At 47.3% G+C, this 15586-nt stretch overlaps 2 protein-coding genes across 2 annotated transcripts in view; one reads left to right on the top strand and one right to left on the bottom strand.

Moving 5' to 3' along the window:
* Window positions 1-392: 392 nt before the first annotated feature.
* Window positions 393-15586, bottom strand: part of LOC133014796 (sodium bicarbonate cotransporter 3-like) — a 25365-nt gene continuing 10171 nt past the window's right edge. The window contains exons 7-25 of the mRNA XM_061082061.1: window positions 14908-14999; window positions 14479-14636; window positions 14228-14315; window positions 14007-14153; window positions 13806-13909; window positions 13201-13375; window positions 12331-12464; window positions 6949-7194; window positions 6543-6648; window positions 5807-5968; window positions 5558-5671; window positions 4329-4490; window positions 3994-4245; window positions 3818-3886; window positions 3565-3738; window positions 3360-3491; window positions 3212-3294; window positions 2995-3099; window positions 393-931 (exon numbers count right to left, since the gene is read on the bottom strand). Of these exons, the coding sequence (XP_060938044.1) occupies window positions 850-931; window positions 2995-3099; window positions 3212-3294; window positions 3360-3491; window positions 3565-3738; window positions 3818-3886; window positions 3994-4245; window positions 4329-4490; window positions 5558-5671; window positions 5807-5968; window positions 6543-6648; window positions 6949-7194; window positions 12331-12464; window positions 13201-13375; window positions 13806-13909; window positions 14007-14153; window positions 14228-14315; window positions 14479-14636; window positions 14908-14999 (2585 nt within the window). The 3' untranslated portion in view covers window positions 393-849. The remainder of the gene's footprint in view (window positions 932-2994; window positions 3100-3211; window positions 3295-3359; window positions 3492-3564; window positions 3739-3817; window positions 3887-3993; window positions 4246-4328; window positions 4491-5557; window positions 5672-5806; window positions 5969-6542; window positions 6649-6948; window positions 7195-12330; window positions 12465-13200; window positions 13376-13805; window positions 13910-14006; window positions 14154-14227; window positions 14316-14478; window positions 14637-14907; window positions 15000-15586) is intronic.
* Window positions 7716-11626, top strand: LOC133014798 (complement C1q tumor necrosis factor-related protein 4-like). Its single transcript, XM_061082063.1, has 8 exons — window positions 7716-7887; window positions 8456-8506; window positions 8858-8986; window positions 9137-9416; window positions 9820-9905; window positions 10330-10380; window positions 10525-10653; window positions 11247-11626. The coding sequence occupies exons 1-8, from the start codon at window positions 7755-7757 to the stop codon at window positions 11528-11530; spliced, it is 1143 nt and encodes a 380-aa protein (XP_060938046.1). The 5' UTR covers window positions 7716-7754; the 3' UTR covers window positions 11531-11626.

Genomic DNA, 15586 nt, shown 5'->3' with positions numbered 1-15586 from the left:
ATGAACAAAACTAAGAAATCAAAGTAAACATTAAATAAATGTTTGTAAAGATGTTTCTGTGGTTTCAGCTCGTTCTGACTCTGATGTTTGTTTACGTTTCTGATCAGTTTGGTTTGAATCAGTTATTTGATATAAAAACGTCATGATTGACAGCTGAGGTCGTCTTTCTAAACTCTACGTGTGCTTTCAGTTTGTACATTAAATTGTTTAAAACTTTAGACTGTTTGTGACCAAAATGATTTTATTACTCCTTTTATGACATCTACTGTGACATCATTCAGACACACACACACACACACACACACACACACACACACACACACACACACACACACACACACACACACACACACACACACACACACACACACACACACACACACACACACACACACACACACACACACACACACACACAGTTTAAACCATGATGATTTAATGACGGAGTGGTGGAGGTGGAGCTGCTTCATTAAAGCACAAACACAGAACTTACATCATAAAAATTAACTTCAGCTGTTTTCATGAGTCTGGAAAAAAAATCAGCATCCAATCAGGTCCAAGCTCCAGCAGCCAATGACAGCGCAGCAGTGAACCACCCAAGGAACATGAGGTCATTTCCATATGTGGTGGATTTGCTCCCAGGGGGCGGAGTCTCCAGGATTCACCATAAAACGATGAGAAAATAAAATGTTCACTTTCGTCAGAGAAATCACCGGATAAGAGGAGGAGGAGCCTGATTGGTCCTCTAGTGACCTTTCACCTCGGCTAAGAGAAGTCAGATGAGTCCCATTATTAACGGCAGCCACTCCCGATCGGTGGCGCCACCTGGTGGTGCAGGGCGTCAGGTGATCATAGGGACGTCTCTGCGTCCACAACTCGTCGTCCGTCCTCGTTCTCCACGTTTATCTGGACGCTCGGAAACTTCTCCAGACTGAAAACAACAACCAGTGATCACATGATCATTGTCATGACTACGACTCCTGCATTAGAACAGCAGCCTTCACCTAGCAATCCCCTTCGACCCCCTAGCAACCACCTTCGACCCCCTAGCAACCCCCTTCGACCCCCTAGCAACCACCTTTGACCCCTAGCAACCACCTTCAACCCCCTAGCAACCACCTTCAACCCCTAGCAACCACCTTCGAACCCCTAGCAACCCCCTAGCAACCACCTTTGATCACTAGCAACCTCCTTCGACCCCCTAGCAACCACCTTCAACCCCCTAGCAACCACCTTCAACCCTCTAGCAACCACCTTCGAACCCCTAGCAACCACCTTTGACCCCTAGCAACCTCCTTCAACCACCTTCAACCCCCTAGCAACCACCTTCAACCCCCTAGCAACCACCTTCAACCCCTAGCAACCACCTTCGAACCCCTAGCAACCCCCTAGCAACCACCTTTGATCACTAGCAACCTCCTTTGACCCCCTAGCAACCACCTTCAACCCCCTAGCAACCACCTTCAACCCTCTAGCAACCACCTTCGAACCCCTAGCAACCACCTTCAACCCCCTAGCAACATCTTCGACCCCTAGCAACCACCTTCGACCCCCTAGCAACCACCTTTGACCCCTAGCAACCTCCTTCAACCACCTTCAACCCCCTAGCAACCACCTTCAACCCCCTAGCAACCACCTTCAACCCCTAGCAACCACCTTTGAACCCCTAGCAACCCCCTAGCAACCACCTTTGACCACTAGCAACCTCCTTCGACCCCCTAGCAACCTCCTTCGACCCCGTAGCAACCACCTTCAACCTCCTAGCAACCACCTTCAACCCTCTAGCAACCACCTTCAACCCTCTAGCAACCACCTTTGACCCCTAGCAACCTCCTTCAACCCCCTAGCAACCACCTTCAACCCCCTAGCAACCACCTTCAACCCCCTGGCAACCTCCTTCAACCCCCTAGCAACCACCTTCAACCACCTAGCAACCACCTTCAACCACCTAGTAACCACCTTCAACCCCTAGCAACCACCTTCAACCCCCTAGCAACCACCTTCAACCCCTAGCAACCACCTTCAACCCCTAGCAACCACCTTCAACCCCCCTAGCAACCACCTTTAACCCCCTAGAAACCAACTTCGACCCCCTAGCAACCACCTTTCACCCCCTAGCAACCACCTTCGACCCCCTAGCAACCACCTTTGACCCCTAGCAACCTCCTTCAACCACCTTCAACCCCCTAGCAACCACCTTCAACCCCCTAGCAACCACCTTCAACCCCTAGCAACCACCTTCGAACCCCTAGCAACCACCTTTGATCACTAGCAACCTCCTTCGACCCCCTAGCAACCACCTTCAACCCCCTAGCAACCACCTTCAACCCTCTAGCAACCACCTTCGAACCCCTAGCAACCACCTTCAACCCCCTAGCAACATCTTTGACCCCTAGCAACCACCTTTGACCCCCTAGCAACCACCTTTGACCCCTAGCAACCTCCTTCAACCACCTTCAACCCCCTAGCAACCACCTTCAACCCCTAGCAACCACCTTTGAACCCCTAGCAACCCCCTAGCAACCACCTTTGACCACTAGCAACCTCCTTCAACCCCCTAGCAACCACCTTCAACCCCCTAGCAGCCACCTTCAACCCCCTGGCAACCTCCTTCAACCCCCTAGCAACCACCTTCAACCACCTAGCAACCACCTTCAACCACCTAGTAACCACCTTCAACCCCTAGCAACCACCTTCAACCCCCAAGCAACCACCTTCAACCCCTAGCAACCACCTTCAACCCCTAGCAACCACCTTCAACCCCCCTAGCAACCACCTTTAACCCCCTAGAAACCAACTTCGACCCCCTAGCAACCACCTTTCACCCCCTAGCAACCACCTTCAACCCCCTAGCAACCACATGAAACGTGACCCAACCACGTGAAAAGCGATTGTAAATCTGATGGTGACATGTTGTAACTTTGTGACCATCACGTAAACAGTCAGTTTACAGATGTCATGAGTCGACCAATCACAGTGAGGAGGATGTTTTACCTGTGGCAGCGTTTCAGACCTTTGCTGTCGGAGTTCATGGAAACTGATTTCCAAATGCCGCTTTTGGCCATTTCATGGGAGATGTTCACCTCTGACGGGTCCACTCTGCAGACACACACACACACACACACACACACACAGACACACACACACACATGACTCTCTGCTGCCCAGGCTCTGTGCTCACCAGGTTCAGTGTGATCTGTGATCGACTCACCGTCCTTTAAGGTTTTTGAACTTTAGATCATCTGTGTGGTACGGGAGGTCGTGGTCCGCCTCCTCCAGCCGCCGCTGAGCCTCCTGGGAAACAGAGTCAGTGTCAGCCAGGAACCTGAGGCAGAGACAGTTTGGGTTCAGCGTCTCACCTCCTTCTCCTTCTTCTTCTTGTCGTCCATCCTCTTCTTCTTGCTCTCTGGGATCAGGTCGTCCAGCCAGCTCAGCTCTCTCTTGGTGAAGAAGAAATCCAGAAGCTTCCTGATGAACACCAGCGCCAGAACCTTCCGACCAGAGGAGACCAGTCGCTGAGTTCGATCGATGATAACAAACAAACAGCGGCGGCGTGTGACTCACCATCATGGGGAAGATGACGGCGGCGGCCGAGGCCTTGATGGTCCAGAGCACGATGAGGCAGGACAGCTGCACCGCGGTGAAGACGTGGACCTTCCACAGCGGCACGTAGCGCAGGTAGATCAGGTCCGGCTGGTGTTTGGCCGGCATGCCGAACAGCTTGATCCGGTCGAACAGCTGCAGACGGAAACACAAAATAAACACACAAAACCAAACAGCGACACAGCTGCTGGGGGACAAACAAACAGGAAGTGACCTGGATGCCTTTGAGCGAGGACACGCCCATGTAGAGGAAGACGCCGTACAGCACCGGCATCGGGATGAGCTGAGGAGGAGGAACACATGTGTAAACAATAGAATCACATATTTTAGAATAGTTTTCCCACGCCAGGGTGCAACCCCCCCCCGACGAGGGCGACGGGTGGTGGGTACCTTGAGGGCGGAGGTCATGAAGACGGAGCAGCCCATCAGGACAAAGATCATGAAGCCGGTGACTCTCTGCTCTCGGATGCCGAGGAACTTGGGCTGCTCGCCGGGCGCCGCGCACGCCGACTCCAGCTTCAGGCTGTTGACGTGAGAGATGGAGAGCACGGTCGCCGCCACGAACCACGGCAGGCCCATGACGGAGCACACGCCCAGCATCACCGCCACCACCATCAGGTCCAGGTGATAGCCACAGCCTTTCTGCAACCACAGAGCACACGTTCAGGAGGGGGGAGGGGCCTATCACAGAGATACCTGTCAGTCTGTCCCTCGCTCGCCCTGACCTTCAGCTTGTTCTCCTTCCTGTTAACGATGACGGCGGTGATCTGCTGGTCCATGAAGATGAGGATGGTGCAGAGCAGGGCGGGCACGGCGGCAGCCAGGAGCGTCCACCGGGGGTTCGGTCCCAGCGGCGAGATCAGCCAGCCGCGAGCGGCCGACGTGGGCTGAACGAGACAAAGAGCAGGAAACAAACCAGAGGAGGAACGTCTCCCTGTCAGTGTCTTCCACCAATTCATCCATACACAGAGAACTCAGTGAAATGATCGGGAGAATATTATACATATATATAGAATGGGATAATAACTAAATAGATAAATAGATAAGACTCTAGAATCTGAACGCTGATAATCACTGGTGGTGAAGGGAAAAAATCAGTTCTGTTCAGTATCGTGATATTTTGCTCCCGCGATTATATCGATACTGTAGCACAAAGTATTGCAATATTTTTTTTTTAATACTTTATTTACATTTATATATGTAAAAGCCCCTGGCTGGAAAAGCATGACGTTCCAGAGGAACTTTAACATCTGAGCAGGTTGACCAACTGCTTTTTCTGAACAAAAATGCCAATATTCCCAAATGAATTTAACATTTTGGGTCATGACCTTGCAGCAACTGGACTGGACTCTAGTAGAACACATTTGTTTAAATTTCTCAATTTGATTGAAGCTCTAGGTTACTCTTATTTATATGATTATTCTCAGGTTTATGTTACTCTATTATGTCTGCTTGATGTTACTGTATTTAAATAATTGTAAGTTATGTGCTGGGAGCTCAGCGTTCATGTGAGAGGTCTCCTATTCAGAAAATAATTACAAAGGTCCTGTGTCCCGAATGTTCAAGGACAAAGTTTTTACACTTCAGTTAATGTGTAGAAGACAATGTTGTTCACAGAATTAAATGTGACATTTGAAGTGAGTTGAACAGTCTTATTTTCCTCATTTTTTGTAACGCTTTTGAATAATATGGGGGACATGAATCGCAATATATCGCAGAATCGAATCGCAATACTTGCAGAATCGTCACATTTTTGCCAATTCCCCCCCCTACTAATCCGTGACTTTCCAGCTGCTCGACATCAGGAAACAGAATCTCTGATTAAAAACCTGATGATAAACTAACTTTATGCTCATGCTTCATATTTCACATCAGTTTAATGTGAATAAACTGAGCAACATGACAAACAAGATGCTGCTGTGATGGAAGCAGAGTGGCGTGGAGCCGGCGTCACCTCGAAGCGGTCGGGCACGTTGAGCTTCGGCGAAGGAATTCCAACCAGATAATCCACCAGCACCATGATCGTGATGGTCAGGAAGACGGCAAAGTCGCTGATGGTCGATCGAACCTGAAAACACGGGAAACATCCTCGACAGGTTTCTAGCTGCTGATTCAGTTTAGAGACAAACACAGTGTGTGTGTGTGTGTGTGTGTGTGTGTGTGTGTGTGTGGGGTCAGGGTCAGGGTCAGCTGACCTGCTGACCTTGGTGGGGAAGTACGTCTCGGTCTTGAACTGCTTGAGGAAAGACGAGAGGAGGAAGGTGGTGAAGAAGAGGATGATGGACCAGAAGAGGACGTCGGGGACGAAGGGACCGTGACGACCGCAGCCCGAGCCGACGAAGTCGCCGTGGAAACCCACACAGGCCTGGAGACAGAGGGGGGAGGAGTCAGGAGCTGCAGTTCCTCTAACGTCCACTAGATGCTGCTGCTGTGATTACACCAAGTATGTTAAAAGGAAATAGATACAAATATAAACAGTTTATTAAAATCGACGACATGACGGCTTCCAAAACTGAAGCGTCACGATCGCCCCCTGGAGGCTGGCTGCAGTATTGGTCATAAACTCCATGTTAACAGATGGGACATGGACCAAGATGGTTTCTGTCAGGTCGTTCTTATCTCACTGAGGTTTGTTCACGTGGTTATGATCACTTTGGATTTAATTATCTATTTAATATAAAAACAAGCTAAGATGTCATGATTGACAGCTGACTCAAGATCTGTCAGGCATATGAATGGGCGGGACCTTGTTACCATGACGCCACGATCTGCACAGAATCCCAAATGACGTCAGCAACACAAGATGGCAGCGTTCGTATCTGAGATACTTTAGCTTCATGTAAATGAAGATGTGTCATCTTAAACTACAGTGTGTGTGTGTGTGTGTGTGTGTGTGTATGTGTGTGTGTGTGTGTATGTGTGTGTGTGTCTTCCTGCACCTTCACGCTCAGCTCCTCCCACTGGACGTTCTCGGAGCTGAAGTTCTCGCGGCTCCAGACCTTCTGGACGTCAGCAGAGACGTTGACGGGTCGAGAACAACGACACCTGCCACAGACACAAAGAGCTTTAGTTTTTATATATATATATTATACATATAGTTTAATCACTGTCACACTGGTTGTTATGACAACAATTACAGTAGGTGTAATAATATAAGGCAATAATATTCATATTCCCCCCAATCAACCAATGTTGACTTTATCTTGTAATAATCTAACGCATGATGATGTCATGACGTCACTGGTCGTATGAAGCAGAATATTGATCTGATCATCTCTATTATTTGTGGAGACATCTTGGAGAACCGTGAGGACACTTTGATCTTTGACCTCTGATCTGTCTCACGTGTAGAGGCTGAGGTTGTCCAGCTGCAGGTCCATGTTGACAGGGAACTCGTGCGCCAGGTGGAACAGCTTCTCCAGAGCCTCGTAGATGAAGATGATGCAGATGAGGGAAGCGAACGCCTCCTCGGTGAAGCGAGTGATGTAACGGACCAGAGCGCTGGCGTCGGTGGCGACCAGCAGCAGGCACAGGAAGGCCGTCCACAGGCCGATGCTGGTCCTCAGGGACAGGTAGGACAGGTCGTAGTCACTGAGGACACAGCAGGAGACAGGAGGAGCATCAGTCACATGATTACATCACAATGACCTACTTTCAAACTCCAGCTTCATGTTGAGCTGCAGATAAGAGAACCCCGACTGATGAAGTAACCAATCAGAGAGCAGAACACAGACCTGATCAATACTTCACCAATCAGTGGCCACAGAACAAAGTTCTACCAGACGAGCTCGAGTTCAGAGGAGTCTGATCACTCACATGTTCATAGTTCATGTAAACATGTTTATATACAGTCACTGATCATCTTTATATACAGTCACTAATCATCTTTATATACAGTCACTGATCATCTTTATATACAGTCACTGATCATCTTTATATACAGTCACTAATCATCTTTATAGTCACTGATCCTCTTTATGTGCAGCTGTTGACAGTTTCTTGGATCTTCAGTGTCAAAGGTCAGCGACCTCCTGTCAGTTATATCAGAGGTCTCCCCATCACTGAGTCAACATGGACTCTGCTCAGTCTGGGGACATGCGTCCCTATAAGACTCGTCCCGTCTCTGCTGCAGCTTGAATCCAACAGGTAACATGTTTGCTCCGGTCTCTACCCTGGTCCTGGTCCTGGTCCTGGCCTGGTCCGGCTCGGCTCAGCCGGTCGACAGCATGGCCGAGCTGAAGAAGGTGCGGGTCGCCCTGGAGGAGCTGAAGGCCGAGAGACAGGGTGAGACCCGTCTCCTGAACGAACCAACATGAACCAACACGAGCAGTCCGACGGGAATTTACTAAAATCTATGTTTCTATTGGTCCGTCTCACTTTTCAGATTCGCTACAAACAGAGAAACTTAATATTCAGATCAGAGATCATGTTTTCTTGATACTTACTCTTTAGTATCGACATCTACGTTGGTCAATCGATATGAAATGATGGAATAATAATAATCCTCAGTTTCTATAATTTGCTAAATCTTTTGTACAATCTATAACCTACAGCACATATTTAGATATTACAAAGAGTTTTGAAATAAAATCATTATCTACGTTAAATTAAATACATTTTTTAAAATATAATTTCAAATTTGCACCTCACATTTTTCTCCTTGCACTGACAGTACTTGCTTTTTAATTTGCTTCATCTTTTCCACTAGTTTTTCAAACTAAGTTTGTCATAACCAGACACCAAAGCTTATTCCATGAGTCCACCTCCTGGATTCTGGTCCTGATCTTTAGCAGGAAGTCTGAAGCATGTGACTCTTCTTCGTGTGTTTTAATGCTGCTTCTTACGATAACAGTGATGAGTGATCGTCTGGACACGGCTGAGCAGGAGATGAAGAGAATCCGAGGTGAGAAATGTCAAAGGTTAAGATTTACTTCTGCCTCTGTAGACGTCTTTAGCGCCCCCTGGAGGGACCGAAATTCAGCATTTATTAAATGTTTAAATACGGAAATGATTAATCAATTGGTCAATTTATTTATGTCATTTCTGAAAGGAAAAACTATGCAACAACCAATTACTAGCTTTTATTTTCCATTGCAAAACGTTTTTTATTTGAGCTTTGTCGTTACTTGTGATGGACATTTTAACATGTCATGATATAAACAGTCAAAAACAATAAAAGTTGGATTGATCACATCATGAGCTGAAGACCTGATGCAGTTATACATATTCAAAATCAACCTTTTCTGTTGAACAGAAACCCCTAAAGTCGCCTTCGCTGCGTCGCTGGGAGGAAACGGTCTCGTGAAGACGACCTCCGGCAACAAGGACCTCCTGTACACCGACGTGCTGACCAACGTGGGCGGGGCCTACAGCCCAGCCACAGGTGAGACTCCAGAGTCAACCTTCCTGTCTGCGTCTACAAGGGATCAAAGCCTCCACGCCATCCAGACGCAGGAAGAAACATTGACATTTTTGCTTAAATCAACTTGACCTTAACACACTGGTCTGAAATACTCTTAATCTCCTCTTCCAGGTGAGTTCACGGCCCCGATTCGTGGAGTCTACTACGTCCGCTTCACCGCCAACGCCCCCACCGACTTCCCCATGAGCGCAGTGCTCTACAAGAACAGCGACTCCATCCAGCTGATCGCCCACGAGCAGTCGTCCGGCGAGGGCAGCGACACGGCGTCCAACGGCGCCACCTTGCTGCTGGAGCAGGGAGACACGCTGAAGCTGGTGCTGTGGCACAACACTCAGATCTGGGACAACAGTAACCACCACAGCACCTTCAGCGGCTTCCTGCTGTTCTCCATGTGAGGACGCACACACAGCGACCACCACCATCACACGAGCAACAAGTCCTACACACCCAGTATTCACCCAGGGTCAGGTTATCAAATTTAATATCAGTTTAACGAGCCCAACAGAATCGTTTCAGGTTCCAGACTCGATGTCAGACCTCCCAGGTTTCAGACTGCCGTTAAAGGTCCAGTGGGTCAGATTCAGATTCAGCTCTTATGACCAAAAGCCTGAAACCTTCTTCTGCATGTGGGACCTTTTCATCATTATGACAGTTTTTGTTTTACACTCCACACTACGTTACCGGCTCTTTCTCACATTATCCAGAGTTCTGTGTATCACCAGGACATTTACGTTTCCAGCAGCAACATTAACCACAGACTAAGATGGACTTCCTTCTCTTCTGCGTGTTTGCAGGGAGGACAGTCCACCAGCAGAGGGCGCTGAAGACCAGCTGAAAACCTTCCAGGCTTCACTGAAACAGCTTCAGGCTGAAACCTCAGGTAGGACTCGCTGTTCACTGTCGGTCCTCATCGGTTATTTCACTCATTCTCCTCCATGCTTTTGCTTAATTGCATCTTGAATATTTAATATCCTGCTGATTCTGATGCATCAGAGGATCCACTCACAGTGAATATGTTCTTGATCAGCTGTAAATCCTGTTCTCCTCTTTTCCTTTTCTTCACTGTGCAACTTCATGATGTGATATGAAGACAGATTATTGTTTTGCCTTTAGTTGCTGTAACGTCGTTAGAGTGTTTCCTTGGTCTTAAATCTCAAAAGTCAATTTTCTGACTGAGATCCACATGCTTCTATATATTTGATATTTTAACAGATTATTTTTTTCATAAGTAAAAGAGATTTAAAAGCAAAAGAATAAAATGAATGTATCCTCTTTGCTCCACTGATGAGAGTGTTTGTGTTCAGGCATCAGAGAGCGACTGGAGGCCACCGAGCAGGAGCTGAAGGCTGCGAGAGGTCGACTCTTCTCATATTACACCACAGTCCACATTCACTTTTCATCTTCTATAGCACACAAACATAAATATATGGGGATATTTTTTCAAAAAACGTTGTCTTAAATAAATATCCATAACAGGAAAAACATGATTGTTTCTTCAGAAGTACCAAAGGTGGCGTTTGCAGTTTCTCTGGGAGGAAACGGTCTTCAGAAGACGACGTCCGGACGCAGGACGCTCATCTACAAAGACGTCCTGACCAACATCGGACAAGCGTACGACTCTGAGACCGGTCAGTGAACACAAACTCACACAACGTGTTACTGCCAACACAACTTTACATTTATATGTGTTTTAACAACACAGCTTCAAAAACAAGGGAATTGCTGCTGTGTTCAACATATCTTCTTTGCCATTGGCTAAGTTCAGGTTGGATTCAGAGAAGTGATGAACAGATAATTCTCATGATTAATATTTCAGACGTCTTTGCTCAGGAGGCAAATAAACAAGTTGTGGTTTCAGAGAAATTCTTTTAGATGAGAAGAATTTGAACTGTCCATAAAACATTTAGTGCAACAGAACAATCCGCCTGTTTGAGTACACAAAGCTATTTCATATTTCATCCGTCCCTATCGAAAGAGCTTTGAAATTATATTATTATTTTAGATATTTTCTTTGACCAGGTTCATGTTTCACAGAATGTTTCTTGTGAATCAGTGAGAACTTCCTGTTGGTTCCCGTCTCCGTCCTTCTGATCCCTTTGTTTTTTGTGTTCATATATTTCATATCAACAACAACAGAACTGTCTTGTTTTTCTTGTGCTCCGGTTATTTTGTCCCTCCTCAGCTGCCGTACTTCTGTTTATAACTTCTCCTTTTCTCCCAGGTGTGTTCACGGCCCCGACTCGTGGAGTCTACTACGTCCGCTTCACCGCCAACGGCCCCACCGACTTCCCCATGAGCGCAGTGCTCTACAAGAACAGCGACTCCATCCAGCTGATCGCCCACGAGCAGTCGTCCGGCGAGGGCAGCGACACGGCGTCCAACGGCGCCACCTTGCTGCTGGAGCAGGGAGACACGCTGTCCATGAAGCTGTGGCAGAACACTCAGATCTGGGACAACAGTAACCACCACAGCACCTTCAGCGGCTTCCTGCTGTTCCCCCAGTGAGTCGATACGGAACCAGATCCAGTCGTCCAATCATCTTCGATGCGGAACTTTGATTAAAACTTGGTTCAAATAAATTCTGCCTATAAATCTTTCAAACTCCAAGACTGTTTTTCTTTAAATTAAATGATTTCCTGAATAGAATTAAATGTCAAAGTGTCTAATGAGCAAAGATTTCCCAGAAATAATCGTCATTAATTTGATATTAAAGACTGAATCTTCTCGAAAATTGAGAAGGTTCAACAAAAAAGGGTTTTATATAAGTCTTATAAAAGATATTTCATTATTCATTTCATCATAAAAAATATCTTTAATCGTCAAACAAAAAAAGCTCAAATGAACCGTTTCTCTGAAGCCAATGAAACAGCTGATCCTAAAACAACTGTAACTTTACCACGGTTATAAAGCTCCTCATGTTCAGGGTCATCACTGAAAACACTGATTGAGAAGCAATGAAATAATCAATAAATAAGACAAATAAAAGTGCGTCAGACAAATATATATAAAAATGTGTCGGCCCAAAGTTTAGATACTAAAGAATCTGAAAGAATTTTCTGACAGATGGATTGTGGGAGAAAAGATCTGAAACATGACAGAAAAGAATCTGAATATGAAGTTATTGTTTCAGCTGATGTGGTTTAATAAGCTGGTCTCTGATCCATCACTTCTTATTCTGAACACCTGACTTGAAATGAAATGATTTAATAAGCTGGTCTCTAATAAACCTGAACTCGGTGATCGGTGATTACTGACTGATGCTCGGGGGACAGCGCCCCCTGCTGGTCGGATTCATAACCACTCACCTGCAGAACTTGAAGAGGATCTTCTCAAAGACCAGAACTGGACCAGTGCTTCCCAGGATGGTGAGAGGCTGACCAGCAAACAGAGAGTAGGCCACGCCCGTCAGAGACGCCCCGAACAGGGACTCGATAGCACTCTACCAGAGAGAGAGAGAGAGAGGAGGGGGGAGAGAGAGAGAGAGAGAGGAGGGGGGAGAGAGAGAGAGAGTGTGAGGGAGAGAGGATGAGAGAGAGAGAGAGAGAGAGAGTGTGAGGGAGAGAAAGAGAGAGGAGGAGAGAGAGAGGGAAAGAGAGAGAGAGAGAGGAGGTGAGAGAGAGAGAACGAGAGGGAGAGAGAGAGAGCGAGTGAGAGAGAGAGACAGAGAGACAGAGAGAGTGTGAGGGAGAGAGAGAGAGAGAGAGAGAGGGAGTGTGAGGGAGAGAAAGAGAGAGGAGTAGAGAGAGAGAGGGAGCGAGAGAGAGAGAGAGAGGGAGGGGGGGAGAGAGAGAGGGAGTGTGAGGGAGAGAAAGAGAGAGGAGGAGAGAGAGAGAGAGAGGAGGTGAGGGAGAGGGAGAGAGAGAGAGAGACAGAAAGAGAAGGAGCGAGAAAGAGAGAGGGAGAGAGAGACAGAGAGACAGACAGAGAGACAGACAGAAAGAGAGAGAGAGGGAGAGAGAGAGAGAGAGAGAGAGAGAGAGAGAGAGACATAGAGAGAGAGAGAGACATCTTATTTTAGGACATCAGCTTTTTTGATGAAGATGTTCATGTTTCTAAATGAGGAATTTTAAAAATGGATTTAAATTCAGAGATGAAACTCTCTCGTTAGCCTGATTTTATTGTGAAAATATGAACATCCTGTTTCCTGTTTCCTGTCCTCCATCAGTGCTGCTTACTATCTGTCCTCCGGTGGCTTCGCCCAGCAAACCTCCGAACGTGATGACGGGCGACATGCAGGCGCAGTAGAGGAAGAGCACGGACGCCACACACTGCAGGCTGAGGGCGTCCCGGGCGTCGCTCCACAGGAACGGAGCTTTCCTCCGGAGGTCGTTCACCAGACCACCGAAGACCCTGAGGACAGGAAGAGGAACTCCATCACAACAGGTCGAGATGAAAAGATAAAACTCCTCAGAATGAATAACAATCAGATTTGTGATGATCACCAGCTTCTTTAAAAGAAACAGCCGAGTGCGGGAAAACGTCTTTTGATTAACACGTTACTTTTTAGTTCAAGTGTTTAAATGTTTGGTACGAGTAAAAAAAACTGTACGGTCTTATTTTGTCTGGTCAACAAAATATTAAATTAATGATATAAATCTGAGAAAATCTGAGACTTCAACCTGAAAGTGACAAATCTGTTACGAGTTAAAAGCAAGAAACAAGTTTTAATTTTAACTTGAGAAAATAAACAGGTTCATTTATTAGATTTATGAAACGAGTTAGAATAAACATCAGGAGAGTATTTTCTGGATATTGTCAATCAGCTGTTAAGTGGACGAACCTCCCCGTCCTCTGCAGCTCTGGTCCACTCTGATGCTCCGCCTCCTTCGCTGTGTCAGAGCTGTGGGCGGAGCCATTCGGAAGCATCGGCATCTTCCTCTTCTCCTGTTGGACAGAGGACAGACAGAGGAGAGACCTGCTGGACGTTCTGTTCAACAGCAGGAGCCGCTGTGGGTCAGTGTGGGGGGGGCGGGGGTCTCACCTGAGACGGGACACTCTTGGGGGGGTCGATGCGGATGCTCGGGTCCCATTCGCCAGGCGGCAGCACGGTCACCTGGTCCAGGAACTCGTCGATGCCTGACAGCAGGTCGTTCCTGTCCTTGGCTTTGTAGGCGACGTCGTGGAAAATCTACAGAGAAACAGATCGAGCGTTAAAGAGACGTCTGGAATCTCGTGGTCGAAGTCGTTTCTCCGCCTTCTCACCTCGTCCGTCATCAGCGTGGCGATGGAGCGTCCGATCTCGTGGTACTGCGGACCTTTTCCAAACGGGCCGAGCAGCAGGAAGAGAAACCTGAGCAGAGGACGTCAATCAACACATACGTTCATCATTGTTTCATCATCAGGGGTCAAAGGTCATCAAGAGCCAGCGCCGGACGGGCTCATGATGACCTTTGACCCCGGCGTCCGCGATGAGGACGTTCAGACATCGGCTCGGAACCAGCTGCTGTGTTTACCTGGTTGGCACCGGGACCTCGGTGAGGCTGGTCAGCAGCACCGCCGGAGACAAGCGGACAAACGCAATGATCGGGCGCTGCAGGAAGTCGACTTCGCCCACGAGGACGTTAGAGGCCTCGGCGCCGGGAGGAATCTTCCTCATGAAACTCGTATCGACCTGAAACACACGAGGAACCACATGATCATACTGAGACTGTAGTTCATCCTGCAGCCTGCAGGGGGCGGGAGCAGGCAAAAGCTCCTCCCACTCAGCTGTTAACAGTGTGATGAGTATATAGTGACTGAGATGATCAGTGACTGTATATAAAGATGATCAGTGACTGTATATATTCAACCATATGTTCCGTCCGTGCAGGTTTGTGTTTGTGTTACTGTTTGTGTTTGTGTTACTGTTTGTGTTTGTGTTACTGTAACAAACAGGAAGTCACCTTGGTGAAGCCCGACGTGCTGTTTTCCCGGCTTCCTCCATCGGTTTTGCTTTGGTCCAGGTTTCCCGGCGCCGAATGAGACGCCAGCAGATCTGCAGAACACGAGACTCAGTCAGACACGGCTTCTGATTATACATTATATATATATATATATATTACATAGCATTAATACGCACAGGAGACATATCCACAGGAAACACATGACGGGTCACATCTCGCAGGCAGAAAGAAAGATGAATAGATCGATCATTTGGGGGAAAGTTGGTAAAATAAATAGTGAAATAAACTGTAAATTTACACAAAAAAGCAGGTTAAAATATTGACATATATTAATGTTGTGATGTGTTCAAAGTGTGTGTTGATGGTGTGTGAAATCCAACAACCAACACACACTGAGTCTTTCTGCCATTAAGGATTTTATCTTTCTTGTTTTTCTGTCTTTTAAGGCTGCAGCTTTAAGATCGTCTGATTGGTGTCTGCTCATCTTCCTGTGTGTGTGTCTGTGTGTGTCTGTGTGTGTGTGTGTGTGTGGTCTGTCTATCTGTGTGTCTGAGCCTGTGTGAGTGAACTTAGCTGAAGCTGCTGATTCAAACCACATGACTGCAGAAGAGATGCACTTCAGCCCGAGGCACAGACACGCGTTAGTGTTACACACACGCACGCACGCACACACACACAC

Source organism: Limanda limanda, chromosome 11 (genome assembly GCF_963576545.1).
Source record: "Limanda limanda chromosome 11, fLimLim1.1, whole genome shotgun sequence".
Lineage (NCBI taxonomy): Eukaryota > Metazoa > Chordata > Actinopteri > Pleuronectiformes > Pleuronectidae > Limanda > Limanda limanda.
The sequence above is the reverse complement of the archived record's forward strand: the minus strand, read 5'-3'. Positions and strand labels throughout refer to the sequence as shown.

Excerpts from the sequence above, each read along its gene's own strand:
- LOC133014798 (XM_061082063.1), top strand. The coding sequence starts at position 7,755 with ATGTTTGCTCCGGTCTCTACCCTGGTCCTGGTCCTGGTCCTGGCCTGG. Across the intron at positions 8,507-8,857 it reads GGAGATGAAGAGAATCCGAG|AAACCCCTAAAGTCGCCTTC; the intron begins GTGAGAAATGTC and ends TCTGTTGAACAG. Across the intron at positions 10,654-11,246 it reads AGCGTACGACTCTGAGACCG|GTGTGTTCACGGCCCCGACT; the intron begins GTCAGTGAACAC and ends CTTTTCTCCCAG.